The 23136-nt window shown below is 37.0% G+C and overlaps 3 protein-coding genes across 9 annotated transcripts; all 3 read right to left on the reverse strand.

The window, feature by feature from the left end:
* Window positions 1-2719: 2719 nt before the first annotated feature.
* Window positions 2720-7519, reverse strand: LOC113344919 (glycine-rich protein HC1-like). The gene is made up of 3 exons (XM_026588799.1): window positions 7291-7519; window positions 3397-3472; window positions 2720-2858 (listed from the first exon to the last, which is right to left on the reverse strand). Exons 1-3 carry the CDS (start codon window positions 7517-7519, stop codon window positions 2720-2722), a joined length of 444 nt encoding a protein of 147 aa, XP_026444584.1.
* A 346-nt stretch (window positions 7520-7865) lies between these two features.
* Window positions 7866-8802, reverse strand: LOC113345033 (dormancy-associated protein 2-like). Its single transcript, XM_026588894.1, has 2 exons — window positions 8626-8802; window positions 7866-8516 (listed from the first exon to the last, which is right to left on the reverse strand). Exons 1-2 carry the CDS (start codon window positions 8735-8737, stop codon window positions 8110-8112), a joined length of 519 nt encoding a protein of 172 aa, XP_026444679.1. The 5' UTR covers window positions 8738-8802; the 3' UTR covers window positions 7866-8109.
* A 2950-nt stretch (window positions 8803-11752) lies between these two features.
* LOC113345031 (ctenidin-3-like) lies at window positions 11753-12855 on the reverse strand. 7 transcript variants are annotated; one of them, XM_026588892.1, is made up of 3 exons: window positions 12668-12854; window positions 12421-12546; window positions 11753-12306 (listed from the first exon to the last, which is right to left on the reverse strand). In XM_026588892.1, the coding sequence occupies exons 1-3, from the start codon at window positions 12777-12779 to the stop codon at window positions 12017-12019; spliced, it is 528 nt and encodes a 175-aa protein (XP_026444677.1). In that variant the 5' UTR covers window positions 12780-12854; the 3' UTR covers window positions 11753-12016. The 7 variants fall into 7 exon arrangements, with proteins under 7 accessions (XP_026444677.1, XP_026444678.1, XP_026444676.1 ...); XM_026588893.1 differs by having other exon boundaries at window positions 11753-12294; window positions 12409-12546; XM_026588891.1 differs by having other exon boundaries at window positions 11753-12294; window positions 12400-12546.
* Between the last annotated feature and the right edge of the window lie 10281 nt (window positions 12856-23136).

The following is a 23136-nucleotide window of genomic DNA, read 5'->3' on the forward strand; positions in this document are numbered from 1 at the left end:
TTAGATTTACTCATTGAGAAGTGCTAGAGCCGATAATCCACCCCCTAGGAAACAATAAAGTAGAATCTTAAACCATACAAATATAAACTTGTGATTATTTAATAAGTGACTCGCATTATCCTAGAATGGTTCCATTTTGTACTTTCAAGTATCTCCATATAAATTATCTTACCTCCACTTTAACAAAGCCAGTGTAGTTATGAACAGTTGAAAGCATCCTCACAACTAAGCTCTATTAGGAAATAATATATGAGAGTCTATATTTAGGAGATATGCACATTAAGTTGTGAGAGTTATATTAGGAAAGTGTCTATGTTTAGAGTTTGATCTTAGTTAGGAAAGTACCTTGAGTGGTCGTCAAGTTTGTGAACAATATAAATAGGCTGTTGAGCCATGAAAGTTGAGATACCAAGAATTATTATCAATGTAGTCTTTTACTCTTCCGCGTTTATGCTCTCCTTTCTCTTGCTTGATCCTTAACATGGTATCAGAGCGGGTGAGACGGAGAGAGGAGAGAAAGAATTAGAGAATTGTTTTTTTTCGAAAAAGTTGTGTGAGTTCCACGTTAAATTAAAAAAAAAAATAAAAAATAAAAAAAATAATAATCGCTGCTTAAAGTTCTGATGATAATTGTGAGATAAGAAGAAGGTGTAGCCGGTAGATGCTGATCCAAAACTTGTTGCCTATCAAAGTCCGTTCGTGTGGGTTTGTTCGCGTGCTGTTAAGAAGGTGCAAGTGTTGCTGAGGCTATGTGGGTTGAACAGGACGTACGTTTGCATGGTGTTGGAAGTTGTTCACCAAGGGTCAAGAGGTAAGTTTTTGGTACAAGTTTACGGTGGTCTTGGTCAGTTTATTTGAGCCGAGAAACCAGTAAAACAAGTAGCTGGGTGATAATACTAGGTGGAGGCCTGTGTTGGGGTGTGATCGTGTTTAAAAAGAAAAAGTCAGAACTTGTTTTTTTAGAAGTGGAGATAAACAAGGAAATAGGTGGTTAATATGGGAATTTGAATTACTTAATAACTCCGATTACCAGCACAAAAGAGTGATCCTGATGCCGAGAGATGGGTTCTGTAGTTGTTGTGTGTTTAAGCTAAGAAAGAAGGAAAAAAAATGCAGCATCTGATGTTGTTAAATCTGGATTGATTGGCTGTAATGGTTCAAAACCATTGATCTCAATGAAGCTTGATTGTTGGTTGTTGTTTTGATTTGAGATTGGTGACGGAGAAGTCATGGAAACTAAAGTATTGGTTTGCGTTGACGTTGCTGCCATTGATGTTGCAGAGAAGGTTCGATGATGAAGACTGGAAGGATGTTGTTGCTTTGATCATCGTGATTACGTTGACGGAAGTGACAGGGAATGAAGTTGGAGCTTGGCAGTGAATGGATGATGAAGATTCAGCCATGGAGTTGGTACTCATGAGATGAGATGTAGAAGTCCGAGTAGCAAAACAGGGAAGCTCGAGTTCAAAGTTTGGACAAAGAAGCAGTTAGGGTTTCACGTCCGGCGGAAAAGAAAAAGAAAAAAAAGAAAAAAAAAAGAAAAAAAAAGAAAGTGTTATTGAAAATTTGTAACAGTTTGGATGTTACAAAGAAGAATCGTTACAGAAGCGTAACAGAAGCAAGTGTGACAGTTCTGTCAGAGGTATTGCAGAAAGCTGTTAAACATGTTGGAAGAAGTGAAGTGTGGTTGAAGAGTTTGTGGCAGAAACTTGGATATCCTACAAAGTGTGGCAGACTTTGTAAAGACGACAGGATTGTGAGAGAATCTTGAAGAACAAAGAAGTGTGAAAGTTTCGCAAGAAGTGCGTGACTGGAACAAAAGAGAAGAAGAACCAACATTCATGTTGTGAAGAAAGAAAAAAAAAAGAGAAAAGAAAACAATCACCAAGAGGTGATGAGAAAAAGAACAACAATAATAGGTTGAAATCACATGAGTTGTCGAGAGAGTACAAAAAGTATTCTATCGAAGAAACCAAGAAACCAAGAGTACAAGAAGTATTCTACGAAGGGAACCGAAATGTTCTAAAACTACGAAGATGGGACCGCAATGTCCTTAAACTACGAAGAGAGGACCGAAACGTCCTTAAACTACGAAGATGGAACCGAAATGTTCTAAAACTACGAAGATGGGACCGCAATGTCCTTAAACTTGCATTGGGACCGAAATGTCCTTAAACTACGAAGAGGACCGAAATGTCCTTAAACTATGAAGATGGGACCGTAATGTCCTTAAACTACGAAGGGGACCGAAACGTCCTTAAACTACGAAGAGGACCGAAATGTCCTTAAACTACGAAGATGGGACCGTAATGTCCTTAAACTACGAAGGGGACCGAAATGTCCTTAAACTACGAAGAGGACCGAAACGTCCTTAAACTATGATCTGAAGATTTTTTTTTCGCAAAAGCGTTGGAAGAAAAAAAAAAAAAAAAAGAAAACCGAAGTTAAATTTCTTTGGTCCAAGATGGGCATTCGTGATCTACATGCTCCATCTTGAGGGAGGGTATTAGGAAATAATATATGAGAGTCTATATTTAGGAGATATGCACATTAAGTTGTGAGAGTTATATTAGGAAAGTGTCTATGTTTAGAGTTTGATCTTAGTTAGGAAAGTACCTTGAGTGGTCGTCAAGTTTGTGAACAACATAAATAGGCTGTTGAGCCATGAAAGTTGAGATACCAAGAATTATTATCAATGTAGTCTTTTACGCTTCCGCGTTTATGCTCTCCTCTCTCTTGCTTGATCCTTAACAAGCTCACTTCTCCTCTGACATGCCTTAACTGCAAAATACGATCCATTATCTAAAACCACTTCCATATTAAAATCCAATGAAAGAAAACCACTGATTTTATCTAAACTGGCGGCGTAATCAAACGGAAGCATAGATAGAACCTAAATCGAAAATAATTTTTTTGAGTATACATAAACAAACCTTAAAGGTTTGTATTCTTCATAAGCAGTGCATAAGTAATTCCTATATTTTGATACAATAAATATATGCATGAACCTAAATCCCACGGCAAAAGAATCATTGTATTTTACTTTTCTTCCATCTCATTCCTCTGCGAATTGTGCAGCGAGAACTTACTCCTAAAATATGGAAGTCCATATCTTTAACAAAATTGGGAACAATCATGCATCTTCTGTTTGGTGGAGATACTTTACGTGTTTGATAAAATCAGATCATCAGAGACCCAAATATGGTGATGAAACACAGATGCAATCTTTTAATAAAGGTCATTATTTTAGTTTTCAAGTGCAAGCCCCTATAGAAAACAAAAGAGATACTCTTCGGATCATAGGCTAGTGGATGCAAAATCAAAACAAAACAATAAATAAAACTATTGACAAAATCAATTTTAATCAAAGCGCACAACAAAAACAAAAATACTAACCATGCTAATACGTCTACTAGAATATCATCACCATGGATACCACCACCACCTAAGTTACTTATGTCGTCAACATTACCTAAAAAAAAAAAATAGAAGAAAAGATTAGAGTAAGGTTCTAGAAGAAGAATAGCTTACCTGTCAAGAACAAATGATTTGTGTAGCATAAAACTGGAAGAACAACTCTCTATAATCAAAAATCAATAATCAAACCATAATGAAAGAATCAAAGGCTATTTTTCGTAATGCAAAGCAGTATATAACCTATTCACATGCGACATATTTAATCTTGCCTGCTCTATCTATAAGACTGGTTATCCAAGGATTTTCAAAATTACATATTGTTTTCGTATAGATTTCCTAGTGTGAGTTCTTAATTGATTTCCTAATATAGTTTTGAGTCCAGTTTCCTAACTAATAGGGTCCTTAAATTAACACGATTTCCTTAGTGACACAATTTCTATAATAAGCTGGAAACAAACGATTCCATAATATATCCATAATAATTTTGTTTCCGTATTTAACGAAAAAATTGACAATTTTTTTTAAGATTTTCACAATTTTTTTAAGATTTTTATTTAATGATTTGGTCGGGAGTTTTGTCCAACCTTACTAAAGTACACTTAAGTATAGGTGTAAACACGAGTTTAAATTCTAATATAAGTATTGTCTATCTTCTTTTTTTTCAACACCGTTACTAACAGACAGTTAAATATTTGATGTATCCAAATTATAATCAAATTTTAATTATTACAACTAATAAAGTTCTGCCAAGTATCCTCACCATAGCTTCTGCATTAGAAAAGACCTTTCTAGACAAATAGGAAACGAGGATTTCATCACCGTTTAATGTGATCTTTAGTTATCAAGGGTTCCTTTATTTGTCAAGACCTTTAAGAGGGAAGATTTAAGAGTAGGGCAATATAACATAGCGCCAAATTGCATTTTTACAAATAATATGAACAATTTAATCACCAATTTGCCATATAAGATCGTTTTGAGGAAGATTTTGCGTGAATTTGTGTTAAGAACATTTGCAAATTGTCCATACAAACGCATACAGACAATAGAGAGATGATAAAATACTTATTTCATTCTTTTTAATACTATTTTATTTCAATTTATCGATACTATAAAATTTTGTGAGTCATGCTAATTTTTAAATAGCGTCTTCGAAGATATGTCAACACTAATAATACATATTTATCAAGCTACATTTGGTGAGCTGCATCTGTAAGACTTGACTAGATTTGTGCCTGTTCTTCGCACCGAACATTTTTTTCCTTTTAATTTGGTATGTGCAGCGCTTTGCCCTGCTTGGTGGCGATGCATTTTTGATTTGGTGTGCCAGGAATTTCGCTCCGTCCCGTGACGATGCATTTTTGATTTGGTGCGCGGGGCATCGCCCCACTCCGTGGCGATGCATTTTTGATTTGGTTTGCACGGATCTTCAACCCGACCTGTGGCGATGTATTTTTGATTTGGTGTGGTGAGGCACATACATTAAATAGCTTGGGAATATGTGCAGGTTTTATTTATTTATACTTTTTATTTGGTGTGCGCGGGTTTCGCCTCGCCCGGTGGCGATTCATTTTTTTATTTGGTGTGACGGGGCAAATACATTAAATAGGTGGAGAATATGTGCAGATTTTATTAACTTGGTGTGCGCTGGGGTTCACCTAGCCCCGTGGCAATGCATTTTTAATTTGGTGTGCGCTGGGGTTTGTCCCGTCTCGTGACGATGCATTTTTAATTTGTGTGCGCAGGGCTTTGTCCAGCCCCGTAACGATGTATTTTTAATTTGGTATGGCGGGGTAAATACATTTAATAGTTGGAGAACATGTGCAGACGCGCACACGATATCAAAAATGCATTATCACGGGGCGGGATGAAGCCCCACACATACCAAGTTAAATAGGTGGAGAAAAATAAGAATGCTTTTTATTTATATTTTCATTTTATTTCCGCAAAAAGTATGTGTGAAATATGTGGGTCGCTCCTCCCACCCATGTATTAGTTTGGAAATAAGAGTCCTAATATGATAGGTACTTGAGTCCCAAATTAAATTTGGACTTCCGATTAAATCCAAACAACTGGGTATTTATCTTCTATTAACTATATTTTTGGTTTGATGTGTGCGGGGCTTAGCTACGCCTTGTGATGAAATCCTTTTTAATTTGGTGTAGCAGAGCTTTTTTTTTGTTTATTTAAAACTAAAAAAAGAAAAGAAAAAAGCTGCATACATTAAATAGTTGGAGAAAATAAAAGAAATTCGTGGGATTATATTTATTTTTCTCCTATTATTTTGACGCAGAATGTGTGAAGTATTGTGTTTTTCTCCCTTTATCCGTCAAAGAAAATGCGTTCCAAATCCTAATGTTTTTCGAGATGCATTAAAGAACAGGATTTAAGAATCCAATTCATAGATAAAAATTTGCTAGAAGCCATATACAGTTAACGGTTCACTCGTCCGGTTCAAAAGCGAAGGACAGATCCTGATGGTGGCAGAACAAAAGGTACCTAACTTCGATTGAGGCAAAGCCATTAGGACTAGGACTGCTTAGAAATTATGGACTGAATTCTATAACAAAACTATAGATTACTGTTCATGCAAGTATGTATGTCAACACGACGAAGTAAATTGTGGTAGTGTCGATAAGAAAATTCAGTTACCTTGTGTAATCCTATTTGTTCTCTGATTGTCCTTATTTAGATCGCAACAACCATCGCTATTCTTTTCCTTTAGCATTCTCTTTGGTTATTGGTATGGCTGTTCTTGAAGCCTTAGAGGTATAGAGTGCAACAGAACGGGGAAGATATCTGTGCAGGTCGTCCTAATGTAACATACAACCGTTGGTATTGCAGTCAATTCAATATTTTAGGAAACGATTCTCTAATCAGAAAAATCAAGGATCACTATTAAAGTGCTAACAATGTTAAAGACAATAAAAATTTGAAAAGAGCAAAGCAAAATAGGAAAAGGAAAGAGGAGTCACATCCACCAGGAAAGACCTTCAGTTTAAGTTGTATCTCTAAGCAATACATTGCATCAAGAATGTTCCTTTTTAAGGAATTGTTTGAGCGCAGTATTCATCACATCTTGAACCATTTTTAACAACTTCTCCTGGGTACCCGACGGCTAATAGTGAGAGATCCTATGTTTCTGCTTTTGCAACCGAATCATGGTGCGTATTTGATAAAAGTTATCCCTTCATTGTATAAAAAATATACTGGTCACGACAACATACCCGGTTACATTAGAGAAAATTCCGTTTTTAGTTACAAAAATGTTTAACTCACCCAACATTTGCACCGCCAGCTGTACTGTGGAGTTGTGTGTGAGAGATGGGGTGGGGCCCATTTCTGCCCACTCCCTATCCCAATGTTCAGAGCCGTTACGGGACGTTGGATTCCATCGAAGTACACTTTGCGGTGTAAATCTTGGGTGGGTGTATCATATGTTTAGTTATGTTCGGTACACCTTGCTGATGAAAAAAAAATTGGTTTCCTGATATAGTTTTGAGTCAAATTTTGAATTTTGATTTGCATAGAATTCTAAATATGGTCACTGACGTTTTCCTTTTTTTTTGAGTGTGTTATTTATAAAACCAATTATACGTTGCCAAGTGTCCTTGCCAAAATGCTCGTTTCACAAAACTCGGAAAAAGATTATTTCGGCCAATAAAAAGCGAGAGTTCCCTCACCGTTAAATGTGGGAGCTTTATTTATCTAGGTAAGTCTTTAGATATTATAGGCAGCAGTACTTTTTGTAGTCCTTTTTTATTTTTTTTATTTTTATCAGACTTTTTGTAGTCGTCGTTTCAGCATCGATGGAATAGCAACTATTGTAGCAAAAATCTTGTTGGTATCTGTAACCGCTGCCACCAGCGCACCTACCTCCATTACGGTACCCACCTCCATTCCGTCCACCACCACCATAGTAGCCTCCTCCATTATGTCCGGCTTCACCTTGGTACCCACCATTCCTGGGGTATCCACCACCACCATAGTAGCCTCCTCCATTATGTCCGGCTTCACCTTGGTACCCACCATTCCTGGGGTATCCACCACCTCCTTGATATCCTCCTTTACGTATGATACCCTCCTTGACCTGGGTATCCACCATCATAAAACCATCCAGACTTTGCAACTTGCTTGTCACTTTTTCTCCTGCAATACACGACGCTAATATCTGTTCCAAACACATACCATGTGCGTTGCGTAGTGTAGAACACAACTACAGGGGCATTGCGAATTCTAGAAGTCTACGCGAAGTCTGTTGGCTAACAACAAAATAGTAAAAGTCGCTGAGATCTAGATATGCTAGGTGATAGCAACAGTTAAATTTTTGAGATATGATACCCGCACTTAAATTATTAACCTGTCACTAAATGAAAAGTGCAATGTTCAAGTAAGTACCTCTACTCATTTAGCCCAAGGGCGAATATTTGAGTGTGGTGAATAGGGCGATATGACAAAGCAGCAAATAGCATGATGAATTAAATTGCCGTAAACGGTTTTGAGGCATTTCTGTTAAGAACATCTGCAACTTGTGTTTTAAAATGCATACAAACCAACAAACGATATCATATTCTATTTCATTTGTATTAATTATAGTCTTCGAGTAGATGCTAATTTACTAAGTAGCTTACTCGAAGATACATCACACTCACAATACATATCTATCATGATACCCATATATACTAGGCTAGAACTCTAAGGCTTGAGGTTATCGGCCGTAGTGGTAGTTTTCGCGGCAACGGCTTTGGCTTGAGCAGCAGAATAGCAACAATTGTAGCAATCACCTCTGTAGTACCCGCCACGGTCACAACAACCATGTCTGCATCTGTAACCACCTCCTCTACCTCCACCACCACGCCCGCCTCCATTACGGTACCCACCTCCATTACGCCCCCCACCACCTTGGTACCCACCTCCATTACCTGGGTATCCACCACCGCCTTGATACCCTCCGTTACCTGGATATCCACCGCCACCTTGATACCCTCCGTTACCGGGGTATCCACCGCCACCTTGATATCCTCCGTTACCTGGGTATCCACCACCGTTAAACCCTCCGAACTTGGCATCTTGAAGACCATTTTTCTTAGTTGTCTCTTCTTCTGCAATACACAACGATAATATATATAATTGGCATTCGAAATTGGATGCTGACCATCTACATACAAAGTATCGGACAATAAAGTATGCCTCATAATTGATGATACTTACTTGTTTTCTCTGCTAACTCCTTGCCAGCTGCAACCTCAGAAGAGATTAGTGTCACAACAGCAAACAAAAGACCCAACAAAATAAAAACCCTGACATTTTTTCCAGTACCCATTTTATAATCTAGTAATGAACTCTACAAATTAAGTAGTTTCTCTCTTCCGATGAAATTGTATTGGAGTAGAGAAGGACGAGGAAATGAATGTGGTTTCAAACTCAATTTATAGACTGCTGGAAAGGAAGATAGACAGGGCAAATTGACTAACCATACTAATTAAGGCGTGTACAATTTGGCAGCTACAGAGTTTATCGGTCAAAATGTAGTTGGGGTGTTGAGCTTGGGGTCTCCATATTAAATAATCCATCTTATCTTTTCCTAGTTATCAATGCTCAAAATCCACTAGTAGTTGCTTTTAAAATTGGAAGCAACTTTCTACAACTTCCTTTCAAAGCAGAGTTATTTTTTACCCTTCCCGGATATTTGTGCAAACCAAAATGGGGTATTTATAGCATTCCCACTTCAAACAAATATTTCTGTATATAACAGTTACGAAAATAGGCGTCCCTAATAACCAACATGGAAAGTACACACCAAAATCCCACTGTCGCATTTCGAATTCACCGAGTTTGCACCATTCATGTTATTTGCCCTTCAGTATCGTTTCCTTATTTGTTTTTCACAAAGTATTAAATTTCGGATTCCTCCGAGGATAAATCGTCGTATCTCAGTATCATGGATTCTTAATGTTTGAGCAGCAATATGATCTACTGTAAGTATCATTTAAGCATCTCAATAAAACCAAAATTAAAGATTGTTAACCAAACAAGCATAAATCCCATTTGGGGCCTGTATCTGAAAATTATAAACCATTACTTCCTAATCGTTTCTTAGACTTTTTGCTCGTGTACATACCCGGGGTTATAGTACATGAATACTTTGCGCAAAGTCGCTTTACCATTTACTTTCGGTTTGGATACAGACATTTTTGCAGTTAGAAAAGAATAAGAGAGGGGTAATATGGATGATGATGATGTCGGAAAATTTAATGATATTCTTCCACATCCACATGCTTGACGGGGCTTGGAAAACATTGTTTTTTCTAACAGGTAAGGCATATTTATAACTGCTTTATTGATTACAAGGAAATCTCGCGGACAATCTGTAGTAGTTTTTTCTTTTACAGTGCGGATCACTGTAAATTGTAGTTCTTTTCGTCCTTTGACTTTGCGTCCCTCTCTACTCTCTGTTAATCATTAATCTCTGTCGATATATATCCATAACAGGGAATAGCATTCACCTTGAAAGCAATAATGGCTGATATTGTGAATCGACCGACTGGGTTTTTTATGGCGTGTCCCAACTGCAACAGAAAACCCATCCGGCATAATGTAGCACCATGGTGCCACATTTGTGAACAAAAAGTTAGAACCTCAGTTGCACGTTGGAGCTGAAAGTTGCAATAATTGTGTTGGGACCAACTGCCGAATCCCTTCTTAATTTGATATTTTTACCTTATTGAGAAAGGGTTAGGCAGTGGTACCAACGCATTGTATCTGTTTCGGTATGGTATATCACTTTAACTCCATTTTTAACGTGCAACCGGGGTTCTAACTTTTTTTCTTAAGCGTCAAAACATGGCGCTCCATTACGCCAGACGTGTCCTTTATTGCACTTTGGACATGCTATGATATCGGTCATTGTTCTCTTCAAAAAAAAAAGATATCGGTCATTGTTGTTTTCAATGTGAATGCTATTCCATGTTATGTATGTTTCTAGAGGCTAATCGTTATCGGAAAATAAAGGAGGGAATTGATAAGGGAAAGTCAAAGGAGGAAAGAACCTTGTAAAAGAAAATTTTACTTCAGAATGTCGTAGGTTTCCTTGTATTTTATTAGAAGTACTGTGAAGATTGTTGCACGCCAAAAAAATATAAGCAGAGTAACTTATAGTTGAAGCTCTATAAAACATCGTATTAATATCATAGTAAAACTTACAATTTTTTCTCAAGAAGTTGGCATGCTTCCTCGGCATTTTTTTTTCCTTTTCTTCTTGCGGTGGAATGTGGTAATCTCATTTTCAGGTTTATATAGATATATTGATGTTGAATATTTTAGGGTTAGCAACCTAGAATTCGCCCGACGTTCTATATTTATCTAGATTTTCCAAGATTTTCTTCTTGCGGCGGAATGTGGTTTTCGTCTTCCTTAAGAAATGTGGATTTCGATAACGAAGGATAGATCTTTGTTTATTTTGAGCAAAATATTCTCATATGTATATTCTGCGTGATATTATGTATACTATCCGAGGATTATTATGTATACTATCCGAGGATAATTTTCTAAGAATAAGGTGTTGATATATGGGATGACTACTTTTTACGGATGGTTTGGTGGATAACTTTTACCACAATCATCTTCTCAACCAATAAGAACGCAATTAGCATAGCTAATTAAACAAAACCTAATTAGCATAGCTGCATAGGTAAACAAAACCTACCTCTATCATCTTCTCCCTGCTCTTGTTTTTATGCTTCCAAAATATTTCCAACCTTCTGTGATCTGGTTTGTATGCTTCTATAATCTTGCCAACCTAATTTGATGGTTAGTTTCATCTTTTTATAATCTTGCCAGCCTAATTTGATGTTTAGTTTCATCTTTTTTTAATAAGATGGTAGGATTATCATATTTTAATCTAAAAAAAATAAAAAAATATAGTAGTAGTTTTTTCATCAATGGAGAAAACATTACTGTCAAGAAAACATGATCTTGATGACCTGGTTTTTTCTCACCTACATTAAACTGGTTAGCAAGGTATTTAATGCCTAATGGTTGGGTTGTATCTAGTCCAACCATGGGTTGCATTTAGTCAGCCTTTATGAAGGAACAAGGATATTTTATTTGGTCATTATAAGTTTCGAACCATTAATTATAACCCAAGTTTTGGTTAGTCCAGTGCCGATGAGGTTGATAGTTGATCGTAATCATAGATTAATCAGGAGATTTGGCTATCCACATTTTAGAGTTCTGATTGAATTGGATAAATGTTTTCTTGCTTTTGGCAATATTAGAAAAAAAAAATATTTACTACGTGCGTGAATATAGTTTAGCTAATTTCCCATTAAGGGTAAAATTGATAACTTTGGGCATAAAATATCTTATTTCATTCGTATGAATTCTAATTCAAGTCGAGCGATTATTTTCGAAGTAGCTTCTTCGAAGATATATGAAAGTAATAATACAGCATATTCATCCAGATACACGAGCTTTATCTCTAAGGCATGAGATTATTGGTAGTGGTACTACTAATTGTAGTCGTAGTTTGAAAAGTGAAGGCTTCGACTTGAGCAGAAGATTAGCAACAACCATCACAATCACGGTAGTATCCTCCACGGTCTCAACAACCATGTGGGCACCCACGGCCTCCTTTACCGCCACCACCTCCACCTCTTCCACCACGCCCGTTGCCACCTTGGTACCCACCTCCATTTCCACCTTTGTATCCACCTCCATTGCCACCTTGGTGCCCTCCGTTGCCACCTTTGTATCCACCTCCGTTGCCACCTTGGTACCCTCCGTTGCCACCTTTGTATCCACCTCCGTTGCCACCTTGGTACCCTCCGTTGCCTCCATTGCCGCCTTTGTATCCCCCTCCATTGCCACCTTGGTACCCACCTCCATTGCCACCTTTGTACCCACCTCCGTTGCCCCCTTGGTATCCACCTCCATTGCCTCCATTGCCACCTTTGTATCCGCCTCCATTTCCACCTTGGTACCCACCTCCATTGCCTCCATTTCCACCTTGGTATCCACCACCATTGCCACCTTGGTAACCACCTCCATTGCCACCTTGGTAACCACCTCTACCATTAGATCCTCCGTACTGGGCATCTTTTAGACCATATTTCTTTCTTGACTCATCTTCTGCTGGAAAACACAACGATAATATACACTTACTATAAGAATTGGATGCTAAACATGAATAATAAAAATCTGCACAAATGAATATTTTGAGATTAAGATTGTATATACAGTTGACGAGACTCACTTGTTTTCTCGGCCAAATCCTTGGCTGCTGAAACCTCAGAAGAGATTAATGAAACGACAGCGAACAGAAGACCCAAGAAAATGAAAAGTTTGACATTGTTTCTGGTACCCATTTTACAATAACACAAAGTAGCTAGTTTCAGTACTATTGAGATGAAATTGTGTTTAGAGTAGAGAATGATGAGGAAATCAGTGTGATTTTCAACTCAATTTATGGACTTCAAAGAAAGATAATAGACAATGCAATTTAGTGGAGAGTAGTATACGTGCTAGTCGAAATTGTGGTCGGCAAGAAAATACAGTTGGGGTTAGGGTCTCCGTAATCAATGAATATGACAAAATTAATCTGATCTTCTAATAACTAAGTTGAAACGTATCTGTCTGAGCCATTAAAATGGCAGATAGTACTACCCAACCATATCTTAGACTTTTTGCTCATGTTCCTACACGCGGCGAGTACATGTACATATACTTGGTCGATTTTGCACACATTCTGCAATATAATAGACTCTGGGTGGATAGAAAAGAAGAAGAGAGGATAATATACGAATGATGTCGGCCAAATTTAATGACATCCCCCCACATGCTCCATGGGGCTTATTGTGCTCTTGCTGAAGTTACAGATATTTGATACTACTTCTTTTAAAAGGCAATTATAGTGTCTAACTGGTAAGGCATATTACGGGTTTCGATCCGTGATTGCCAGAATCCACTTCAAGTTTGGGAGTTTAAAAGTATTTTAAGATAATTAGTTTAAGGTATAAGAAAAGAAAAAAATGTAAGGGGTAGAATTATCTGTCTTATAAGAATATTACAGGAAACTGGGCTTTCTTCTTTTTTTTTTTTTCTTTGTACTTCTTTTGTGTTCGTTTTCAAAATTAGCTGAAGTTTTGCCAAAATGGCTTCCAATCATTTAGTTTTGAACTATGATTTTTGGCATACTGAAATCTTATTAGGCATATTGAATAAAGACAAAAAAGAATGTGAAATAACAAAATCAGATATCCCCTAAACCAAAATTTTTTTAATGGCAAATCTACCCTTTACGTATTAGTGCTAGTAATCTGGATTAGTGATTAAAATTTTTGTTTAGTGATTAAGATAAATTTCAGAATTATAAAGGTTTGTTTAGATGAAAAAAATTGGGAAAAAAAATCAAAGTTTTTATTGAGAAGGAGAGAAGGAGAAAGTGAGAAATTTTTTCTTCTTGATTCAACGGAGGATGAGGAGGGTCAATCTTCATCTAAAAAACCTAGGAAAATACATATCAACTACAACAAGGATCCAGAAATGGCTGATTTCTTAGATTATGAGAATGATTTTACACAAACTCAATCTCAAACTCAAGATGATGATTTTTATGAGCCAAATCCATATGATGAATACATAGATGAGGAACCCAATGCTTCTAACACACATGTACACTTCTATTTTATGTTTAGTCTCACTTTTGTAGCTTGAAATTATCAAAAAATTGTATTTTTCATGATGGTTCGGCGAACCAGGACTATGTTCGGCTTAAAAATTTAAGCCGAACCCACTAAATTGATGAACAGTTTGGGTAACTGAATTTGTTAACGTTATATGCCAAACCTTTATTTTCCAACTTCCAACCTATTTGCAAGATCCTAGTTCGGCTTATTTTAAAGTCTAATAACAAGCCGAACTTATTCCTGAGAGTTAGGTTCGGTTCTCAATCTAAATATCGTATCAGCCGAACTATATATTTTTCCAAGTTCGGCTCATATTCAAAAAATCACATCAGCCGAACATGATATTGATTTTCCATGAAACACTTAAATTCATACACATTTAGGGGTTAGGATTTTTATTACATATGTTTTCTATTGTGCAGCCTTTTCATAGGATGAACCAAACAAAAAAAAGTGGAAATTACTAAAAATGTTAAGAAAGTGAAGTCTAATGATGGAGAATACCAAGGTCCATATTAAACTCATTAAAATCAATTAGATCTTCTCTTCAACTTCAAGATAATGAAAATACAAACACAACGCAAAAAGAATGAGGTCATTCCGACATCGGACGAAAAAGTTATGGCCAAAACAAGACCGAAAAACTTGAGTGTGCAAAGAGAAGGTTCGGCTGATAACTCAACAACACGAGCTAGCCGAACCTAGATCCTTCAAATCAATATTTTCTAAGTGTTTACATAAATAGGTTCTGCTTGAAAGTGATCTAATCGAGTCAGCCGAACCTGAAAACCACCTGGAGTAAATTTCACTTCTCAGGTTCGGTCGGGAACGTTTGCAAGGTATTAGCCGAACCCGACACTGTTCTGGGGCGTATTCAATACACAGTTTGGGGTTTGGCTAAAAATTGACATTTACGGTTTAGCTGAACTGTTCATAGACACTTTCAGGGAGAAATTCCAAGAACAGTTCGGCTCAAAACTCAACTCAATTATCAGCCGAACCCGCTACTGTAACCGTCAAAAACCCTAAGTTTTTAGCAATTTAACCCATTCAATCCATGAAAAACAACAAATAAAAGATTGGGTTTGTAGGGAATACCTTTTTATCCTCATTTCAGTATTTGGAGCTTCAAATGGTTGAATTTTCGACTCAATTTCCGGTTCAATTATAGTTTTTACACCTTCATCTTCAATTGGTTCTTCTTCTTTAATTCATGGATTGGAAGAGGATTTAGAACACCTGATGTTTGCTTTTTTCTTTGTACGATCCATTATATAGTTCAATTTAACCGATGATCGAATTTTCACGAATCGATAATTAATTACAGTGATGAAAAAAAAAATCTCAGAGAAAAGGAAGGTGGTTTAGCTAGAGGAAGAAGAAGAGATGTTTAGGATAGTTTATTTTTTGATTTTAGGTTCAAGAGTATATAGGTAATTAAACTACCCAATAGACACCCCTTATAAGGTTACCTAGGATGGAAAAACTATTTAATATACCTTGAAAGTTTTTGGTACGCCTAAAATCATAGTTCTTAGTTTTTATCCCCACCATTAATCTTCAAGGCACATCGTGCTTGGCTGAAGATTCTTATAAATAGAGTTCTTTGCAGTATCAATGTATCATAGATTTTCTACGGGGAATACAAAGGTCTATATCATCTTTTGAATAAAACTGCAATGACAAAAGTATTCTCTACATGAAATGAGTTATTTTTGGGCACATTATATAGGGTAAAGATATAAATTGGCCCGGACCAGCATGTTTATGGCACAACACAACACGTTAAAATTCGAGCACGGCACGGCACAACACGGGACCTGGCACAACACAAGCTCAACACGTTAGATTAGTGCATTGGCTTGTGTTGTGCCAAATAAATAGACACACCAGCAGGGCACAACACGTGGCACGAGTAAGCTCTAGGCACAACACAGCATGACACGCGAGGAAAGCACCCCAAATTATGCATAAAATTCAACACAATACATCACATTCATGCATATTTCAAAGAAAAAGTCTTTATTTAAGCTAGCTTTGACATTTTATTTTAATTATACTGATTAATTTCTATAATAATACAAATATATTACTAACTAAGCAATTGGAAATATATATATTTTGGAAAACATTAAATAAGTAGGCTATCACAGCACAAGACGACAGAACACGATTATTTTTTCTGGCGCAACACATCACGCCATTTAGTACGGAACAACATAACACGTCTGAATCTCTGACACAACCCAGCCCAGCACGTAATACGCCAAACACGTGACTTCATGGATCGGGCTATACGTACTGGCGCGTTTTACACCTCTAATACAAGATATTGAAAAACATATCATATTCCACAACTCATCCATATTATACTAGCCATTCAAAAAGAATAACTCATTGAAATTACAATAAATAATTAGAGGATTTTCGACTACTAAAAATTTTCCATACACTCCAAACACATGCCAAAACCAAAAGGCAAACAGGCTTAAGACATACTTTGATATATCTTTCAAAAAACTATATTCGCCATAACACAATAATATTTTTTATATTAGTTCCTCTTCGGAGTGACAAAGTGTCAAGGTCTTAAAATTGTATGACACCAGAAATTTAACATCTTTTCTACCAAAGTATGATCTCCAATGCAAAGTTGAAGGTCATAAAAAAGGATGACATAACTAAGTGAAGGTAAGGGAGAAAGTCTAGATTAGACTTTCTTTATGTCCTTTGGTCTTAAGTGAACATCATCATTTGTTTCTAAATTTAAACAAATTCTGATATGATAAGACCTTGGAATTTTGAGATACATTTTCGGTGAAATATTTAATCTTTTTTTCTTTCTGTCTTTCAGCAATGACCCACTAAAAGAAGGTGTTATTAAGACCTCCACATATGATGACCTTGACCCCAAGCATTGAAGATGCTCTTGTTCTCTGATGATTGTTCTAGCTAATTTCAAAACCAAATCTTCTTTGATTTCCTCACCATTTCACGGAATGCCATAACCTGCATCAGGAAACCAGTCTATTATTTAGAGACAGAGGGAATAATTGATTAAAGGGCACACATGAACAACATTAAGCTTCCTTTCAAAATAAATAAATTAATGATATAAAAAGGGTGTTCTTCTATATACCCCCAGAAATACTAACTATACCCCTTTATTTATATACCCCCAACATTTATCTACCTACCCATCAAATTCAAAAAATAATTATACCCCCGAATAACAAATCAGAAATAAAAACACAAACCCACCTTTATTACAGAGTTTTTGTTCTTCTTCCTTCTCTTTGTAAAAGTCTCGAACTTTAAATTTTCTTTTGGAATTTGTTCACTTCCTCTACACAAAACAATGGAATGTCTGAAGCTAATGATAGCTCGCAAAAAATCCTAATCTTGGTTTTTTAGTTCTCTTCTTTGGGAATAAAAATTTTCGTCTGGTTAATTTCTTGTTACTGTATCAATAGTGATGGATGAGGAGAATTAAAATGAATAGTTTGTAGAGGTTATCAATAAAACAATCATGATTCATGAACTCATGATCATTGATATTAATTTTATGTTATGCTTTATTTAGCCTAATTTGAAAACTTATTGTTTTGTACAACATACCTTCTCCGTTTGATAAAATGCCTTAAAAATTTTCTTTGCAATCGATTGTAATTTAAGGATTCTAAAAAGATATTTTGATTTGTGGGTTTTGTTTAAACATGATTTGATAAAATGCCTTACGGTTCATCTTAATATGATTCAATCCCCGAACCTTCCAAATGGGATTCTAACGATTCCATAGTTGATTTACCTAACTATGGTTTTCTATGTTCTTCCATAAGATATAATATTTTTAGTATATAATCTCACAATTAAACTCACAGTCAAAATAATGTTCTATATTTGGAAGAAAGATTTTGCGTATTTAGAAATATAATTTTACGTCTATATATATATGGTTGTATAATAAATTTTTGAAAGGGGTATCAATCTCAAAATTTTGAATAATTTCATGATTTTCATGTTAACCAAATTAAAACTACCATAACTAACTAATGGGGGTACCGTTAGTATTTTATGGGGTATATAAAATAACGCCCTATAAAAAAGCTACCTTGGATTTCTTGTCGTATCTGAGATTTTATGGTTGGGTTTTGATCTGTGCCTCGCACTTTTCCAGTTCTAAACTTCTAATTCAGGAGTCTATTCCTTCCTCTTTTTTTTTGTTGAAAGAGACACATAGGGCTCCGGATCTTCTGTTATGAAACTCCTCTATTCCTCTGTTCCGGCCAATCTCCAACATCCACGTATCTCAAATTTTAACCACCTCTGTTTACAAATTTAGACGTGATTTACTTGACTAATTTAACGGATTTTCTAACAGAAAGAAAAAGGAAATATTTGATTTGCAACTTATCTTTTTCTACCACTACCATTATCCTAATATCATCATCTTCTTAACAACCCAGTAATTAGTGGGTGACTTCAATCACTGGTTATTTGAATTAGGATCATAATACATAGCTGAGGTAATGATTTGAATTAGGATCACATGGTCCTTGAATCCCAGTGGTTTAATCTGACTTCACTGTGGACTTCTGTATCACCGTCTAACATAAGTTTTGTTCTAATTTTAGTGGGAGATTGATACCCAGAAACCAAAGAGACAATCACAAAACGTATTTATCTATTGTGATAAGACTTTAGAGCATCATGCATAAGAAAATCTAGCATTCACTCTGTGGTAAATTAATTTTTTGCACAATAATGTATTCATTCCATCGGAATTGATTGAAATTTTTTTCATCATAAAAACATTACATCACTAATATTGTGAATTGTGATAATCTAGCGTAGCTTAAGATCGGACGTTATAACGAATATCTCAGTAAGTTGTTTACAAGGAAAAAGACCCGGGAGTATGTTGGAGTATGCTATGGACGGAAGAGATAATTAAGGGAAGAATACTTATTTCCCTGTTAGAAAATCCATTAATTAGTCGAGTAAATTGCATCTAAATTTGTAAACATATCCTCTGTTAAAATTAAAGACACGCGGCTGTCGGAGATTGGCCGGAACAGAGGAATAGAGGAATTTCGTAACAGAGGATCCGGAGCCGACACGTAGGACAGTGACTAAATACAACCCCACAAAAATTAAATACAATCCTTATCTAAAAGTCAAAATATTTTTTTGACCTAAGTTTCATGCGTAAACAAAACCCACCATCGTTCCTGCCGTATTATATAAAAAGACTAAAGATAAAAGATCATCAAAATCATATACGTTCTTTTACTCTCACCATCTCTACCCTTTTACTGCATGCTCTTATCGCTATTCCGTTTGATTTGGTGGTTATTCCATTGGATAAATTCATGACAATCTAATACCTTCGCATTATCTCTCTTCAGTATCATGTGTGTTTAAGTGTTTTTCCAGTGATTCTATTTTGGTTGTTAATAAGGGCACACATGCATCAACCCCCTTTTGTTTTTTAGCCAAATTCATATAGACAGAAATGTTGACTCTGTCCAATCATCATATCATTGATTTTCACTTTTCAGCCCAATAGAAGTTGTAACTTCATCACAGCAGAACAAAACATCAAAATTTCTTTATCCAGAATAAAAAACGATCTTATAAGCATCCAAGATACTGAACTAATTACGGGCTTAATTCATATTTGTGAAACAAAAGGATTGATCAAACCCTAATTTTCATGGAGTTTGAAGAACAAACGGTGATGTTGGTAGGTCTTAATTAGCCACATAGATTAGGTTAATAAATATTCAAACTTTTAGATGAGGATTGTATTTAAACTTTGTGTGGGTTGCATTTAGTCACTGCCACAGAGAGTGCAACAGAGAAAATTCATTAAACTTCATTACAGAATGAAGTTTATAATCCCCCGCAATAATTTTAAGCATTACAGAATGAAAAACAACACTGTAACCGATACATAAGTTATTACGGGTCTTAATCGTTCAGGCTTAAGTCCACCAAAAGAAGTAACGGCTCCCCAGACTAAATGGGTTTAGTGTTTTGAGGATGTTTGGGCCCTCGTCGAGATCCATTCTTATTTTTGGGCTTGGAATTAGGTCTGAATAAAATTTGAGAACAACCTTCTAGAAGCTAAAAAAATATTCTTTTTGTGAAACAAATACTGTTATTATCACCTTAAAAAACCATAGTAGGTAAAACTCGTGAATTAAGTGTTCACTAAAACCGGCAGCAGGAGAGCAGGCAAAAAATTAATGGTGCTCAAAATTAAAAATAATGAGAAAGAGGGTGAGAATGAGAGAGACGGTCTATAAAGATAGGGAGGATTAAAGAGAGTTTTGCATCAAAAAATTTAGAAGAGGAAAATTTGTGGAAGCTAGAATGATGTGTAAGGGTAAAATGTCGCATACATAGTTATCATGCGAAGTGGTATCATTATAAAGGAGCGAACTACCTTCTCATGTAGCATATTCAAGATGACGGAACCAATGACGTCATGAACTCACGAGTAAAGTGTGAAGTCTGTGCGAAGTTCAAAGAGCATGTGCGAGAAGATCTAAATATAAACGTGCGAGGACATCGCACGTCATATCCGAAAATATGGGCTTTATTAGCTGTCTTCCACTATGTAAAACTCCTATATATAGGACCAACTACCATCGTGTTGAGATTGACTTTTTTGGAGAGTTGAGATAGAATTTTAGGAGAGAGAAAGTTATTTTCTCTCCAAGTTAGGGTTTTATCTTCTTTCTTTGTATTGATTTCTAAACTTAATAAAATTATTCTAAGGGTTCTTCATAATGGTTTCATAGTTTGTTTTATAGATTATCTAAGGGGTGTGGTTGTAGGATTTCCTGCAACTAAATTTTGGCGCTAGAAACATGGGAAGGGATTACACCTACTTGTGATAGTCTAAGAAGGAAGGGTGGTCGTTGATTGTTGCAACCCTTCGTTTGGAAGCCAGCGACATGGAGGAATGGCCAGCGTGGCTTTGGCATGGTTTAGGCGCGGCCAAGCTAGGATTTTGGCATAGTTTTAGGCGCGGCCAAAATTAGGGTTTTGGCATAGTTTAGGCGCGGCCAAAATTAGGGCTTGGCATTGGGACAAAAGTTGCCACGCGTTTGGTGGAGAACTTGGACGGTTGAGGTTTGCATCTCAGAAGGAAGGGTGGCCGTTGATTGTTGCAACCCGTCATTTGGCAGCCAGCGACATGGAGGCATGGACGGCATGGATTTGGTGCGGAGGTGTGGCTGGCATGGCATGTCATTGGTACTATGGTGCAGCTGGCATGGTTGGCATGCCTTTGGCGCGTAGATGTGGCTGGCATGGCATGCCGTTGGCACGGTGGTGTGGCTGACATGGTTGGCATGCCTTTGGCGTGGAGATGTGGCTGGCATGGCATGTAATTCGCACGGTGGTGCGGCTGGCATTCCTTTGGCGCGGAGATGTGGTCGGCATGGCATGCCATTGGCAAGGTGGTGCGGCTGGCATGGTATGCCTTTGACGCGGAGATGTGGATAGCATGCCGTTGGCACGGTGGTGCGGATGACATGGTATGCCTTTGGCGCGGAGATGTGGCTAGCATGTCGTTGGCATGGTATGCCTTTAGCGCAGAGATGTGGCTGGCATGCCGCGGGCACGGTGGTGCCGCCGGCATGGTATGCCTTTGGCGCGGAGATGTGGCTAGCATGCCGTTGGCACGGTGGTGCGGATGGCATGGTATTCCTTTGGCGCGGAGATGTGGCTGGCATGCCGCGGGCACGGTGGTGCCGCCGGCATGTTATGCCTTTGGCGCGGAGATGTGGCTGGCATGACTGGCATGCCGTTGGCACGGTGGTGCGGCTGGCATGGTATGCCTTTGGCGCGGAGATGTGGCTGGCATGGCTGGCATGCCGTTGGCACGGTGGGGCGGCCGACATGGTATGCCTTTGACGCGGATATGATGCCAGTCAATACTGAGGGTTCTATCATGAAACATAGCATGTATAAAAAAAAAGGTACCCTGGTAAATTTCACGTAGACATATTGAATGGATCAATAAATTTGTTAGTGGAGCTATTAGTACTCTCGGCTTCGTTTTCTTAAAGAGTGACGTCGCGTTAGATTAAGGTTTTACGATTTTAATCCTAAGCTAAAAACCACTATCAACATCCCCAAGTTATGGTTTTATCTTCTTTCTTTGTATTGATTTCTAAACTTAATAAAAAATTTCCAAGTGTTCTTCATAATGGTTTCATAGTTTGTTCTATAGTTTAATAAAATTCTTCTAAGTGTTCTTCATAATGGTTTTATAGTTTGTTCTATAGATTATCTAAGGGGTGTTGTTGTAGGATTTCCTGTAAATACAGGATGAATCCCCGAGCATCATCAAGACAATCAATACAAATTTACTAACTTTTTTCCTAGTGTTCGTAGCAGCAACAAGTACTAGAACTACCGCTGAAACTGAAGAAACGCTCAAGTACTCGTCTTCTTCCATCCACAACTTCATCGGAGTTAATGATGGTCACTCTAACTTACTCCAATGTATAAAATTAAACTTTTTAATTAGTCTTTTGATTAAATACTTAGTAATTAGTATAATATATTCACTTGCTAAGATCCATGCATGAATATGTTTCGTGCCTTGTGTTTTGTTATAACTCCATTCTCCGCAGATGATCAGTCAGGCAGTAAGGATCGACAGATGGGTGCTACAGCATGTTGTGATGGGTGCCTTTGTACAAGATCTATCCCACCAAAATGCCAGTGTGAGGACATTAAGCCTCAGTGTCATGCAAACTGCGAGCTCTGTAGGTGCGCCATGTCTCAGCCTCCTAAATGTAAATGCTTGGACGTAACTTCTTTCTGCTATCCAAAATGCTCATCCTCATCAGCAACAATCACAGATGAATTTAGATGTTGTCGCAACCATTAGTAATTAACGGTGCTGAAAATTAAGCATGAATGTGGTTTTATCAACCCATTAGTACGTAATTAATGTATCAACCCAGTATCAATTAGTGTACCAAGAAAAATAAAACTGAAGGGGATAATCCTA

This window comes from Papaver somniferum, unplaced genomic scaffold (genome assembly GCF_003573695.1).
Source record: "Papaver somniferum cultivar HN1 unplaced genomic scaffold, ASM357369v1 unplaced-scaffold_80, whole genome shotgun sequence".
Lineage (NCBI taxonomy): Eukaryota > Viridiplantae > Streptophyta > Magnoliopsida > Ranunculales > Papaveraceae > Papaver > Papaver somniferum.

Bases quoted from the DNA above. Each gene is read 5' to 3' on its own strand.
- LOC113344919 (XM_026588799.1), bottom strand. From the start codon at position 7,519: ATGGTGGATACCCAGGTCAAGGAGGGTATCATACGTAAAGGAGGATAT. The intron at 3,473-7,290 runs GTAGGTGCGCTG...TTTTTTTTTTAG, and splicing joins AGGTGGGTACCGTAATGGAG to GTAATGTTGACGACATAAGT. The intron at 2,859-3,396 runs GTTAGTATTTTT...TTACGCCGCCAG, and splicing joins CTAGTAGACGTATTAGCATG to TTTAGATAAAATCAGTGGTT.
- LOC113345033 (XM_026588894.1), bottom strand. From the start codon at position 8,737: ATGGGTACTGGAAAAAATGTCAGGGTTTTTATTTTGTTGGGTCTTTTG. The intron at 8,517-8,625 runs GTAAGTATCATC...TGTGTATTGCAG, and splicing joins GGAGTTAGCAGAGAAAACAA to AAGAAGAGACAACTAAGAAA.
- LOC113345031 (XM_026588887.1), bottom strand. From the start codon at position 12,779: ATGGGTACCAGAAACAATGTCAAACTTTTCATTTTCTTGGGTCTTCTG. The intron at 12,547-12,667 runs GTGAGTCTCGTC...TGTGTTTTCCAG, and splicing joins GGATTTGGCCGAGAAAACAA to CAGAAGATGAGTCAAGAAAG.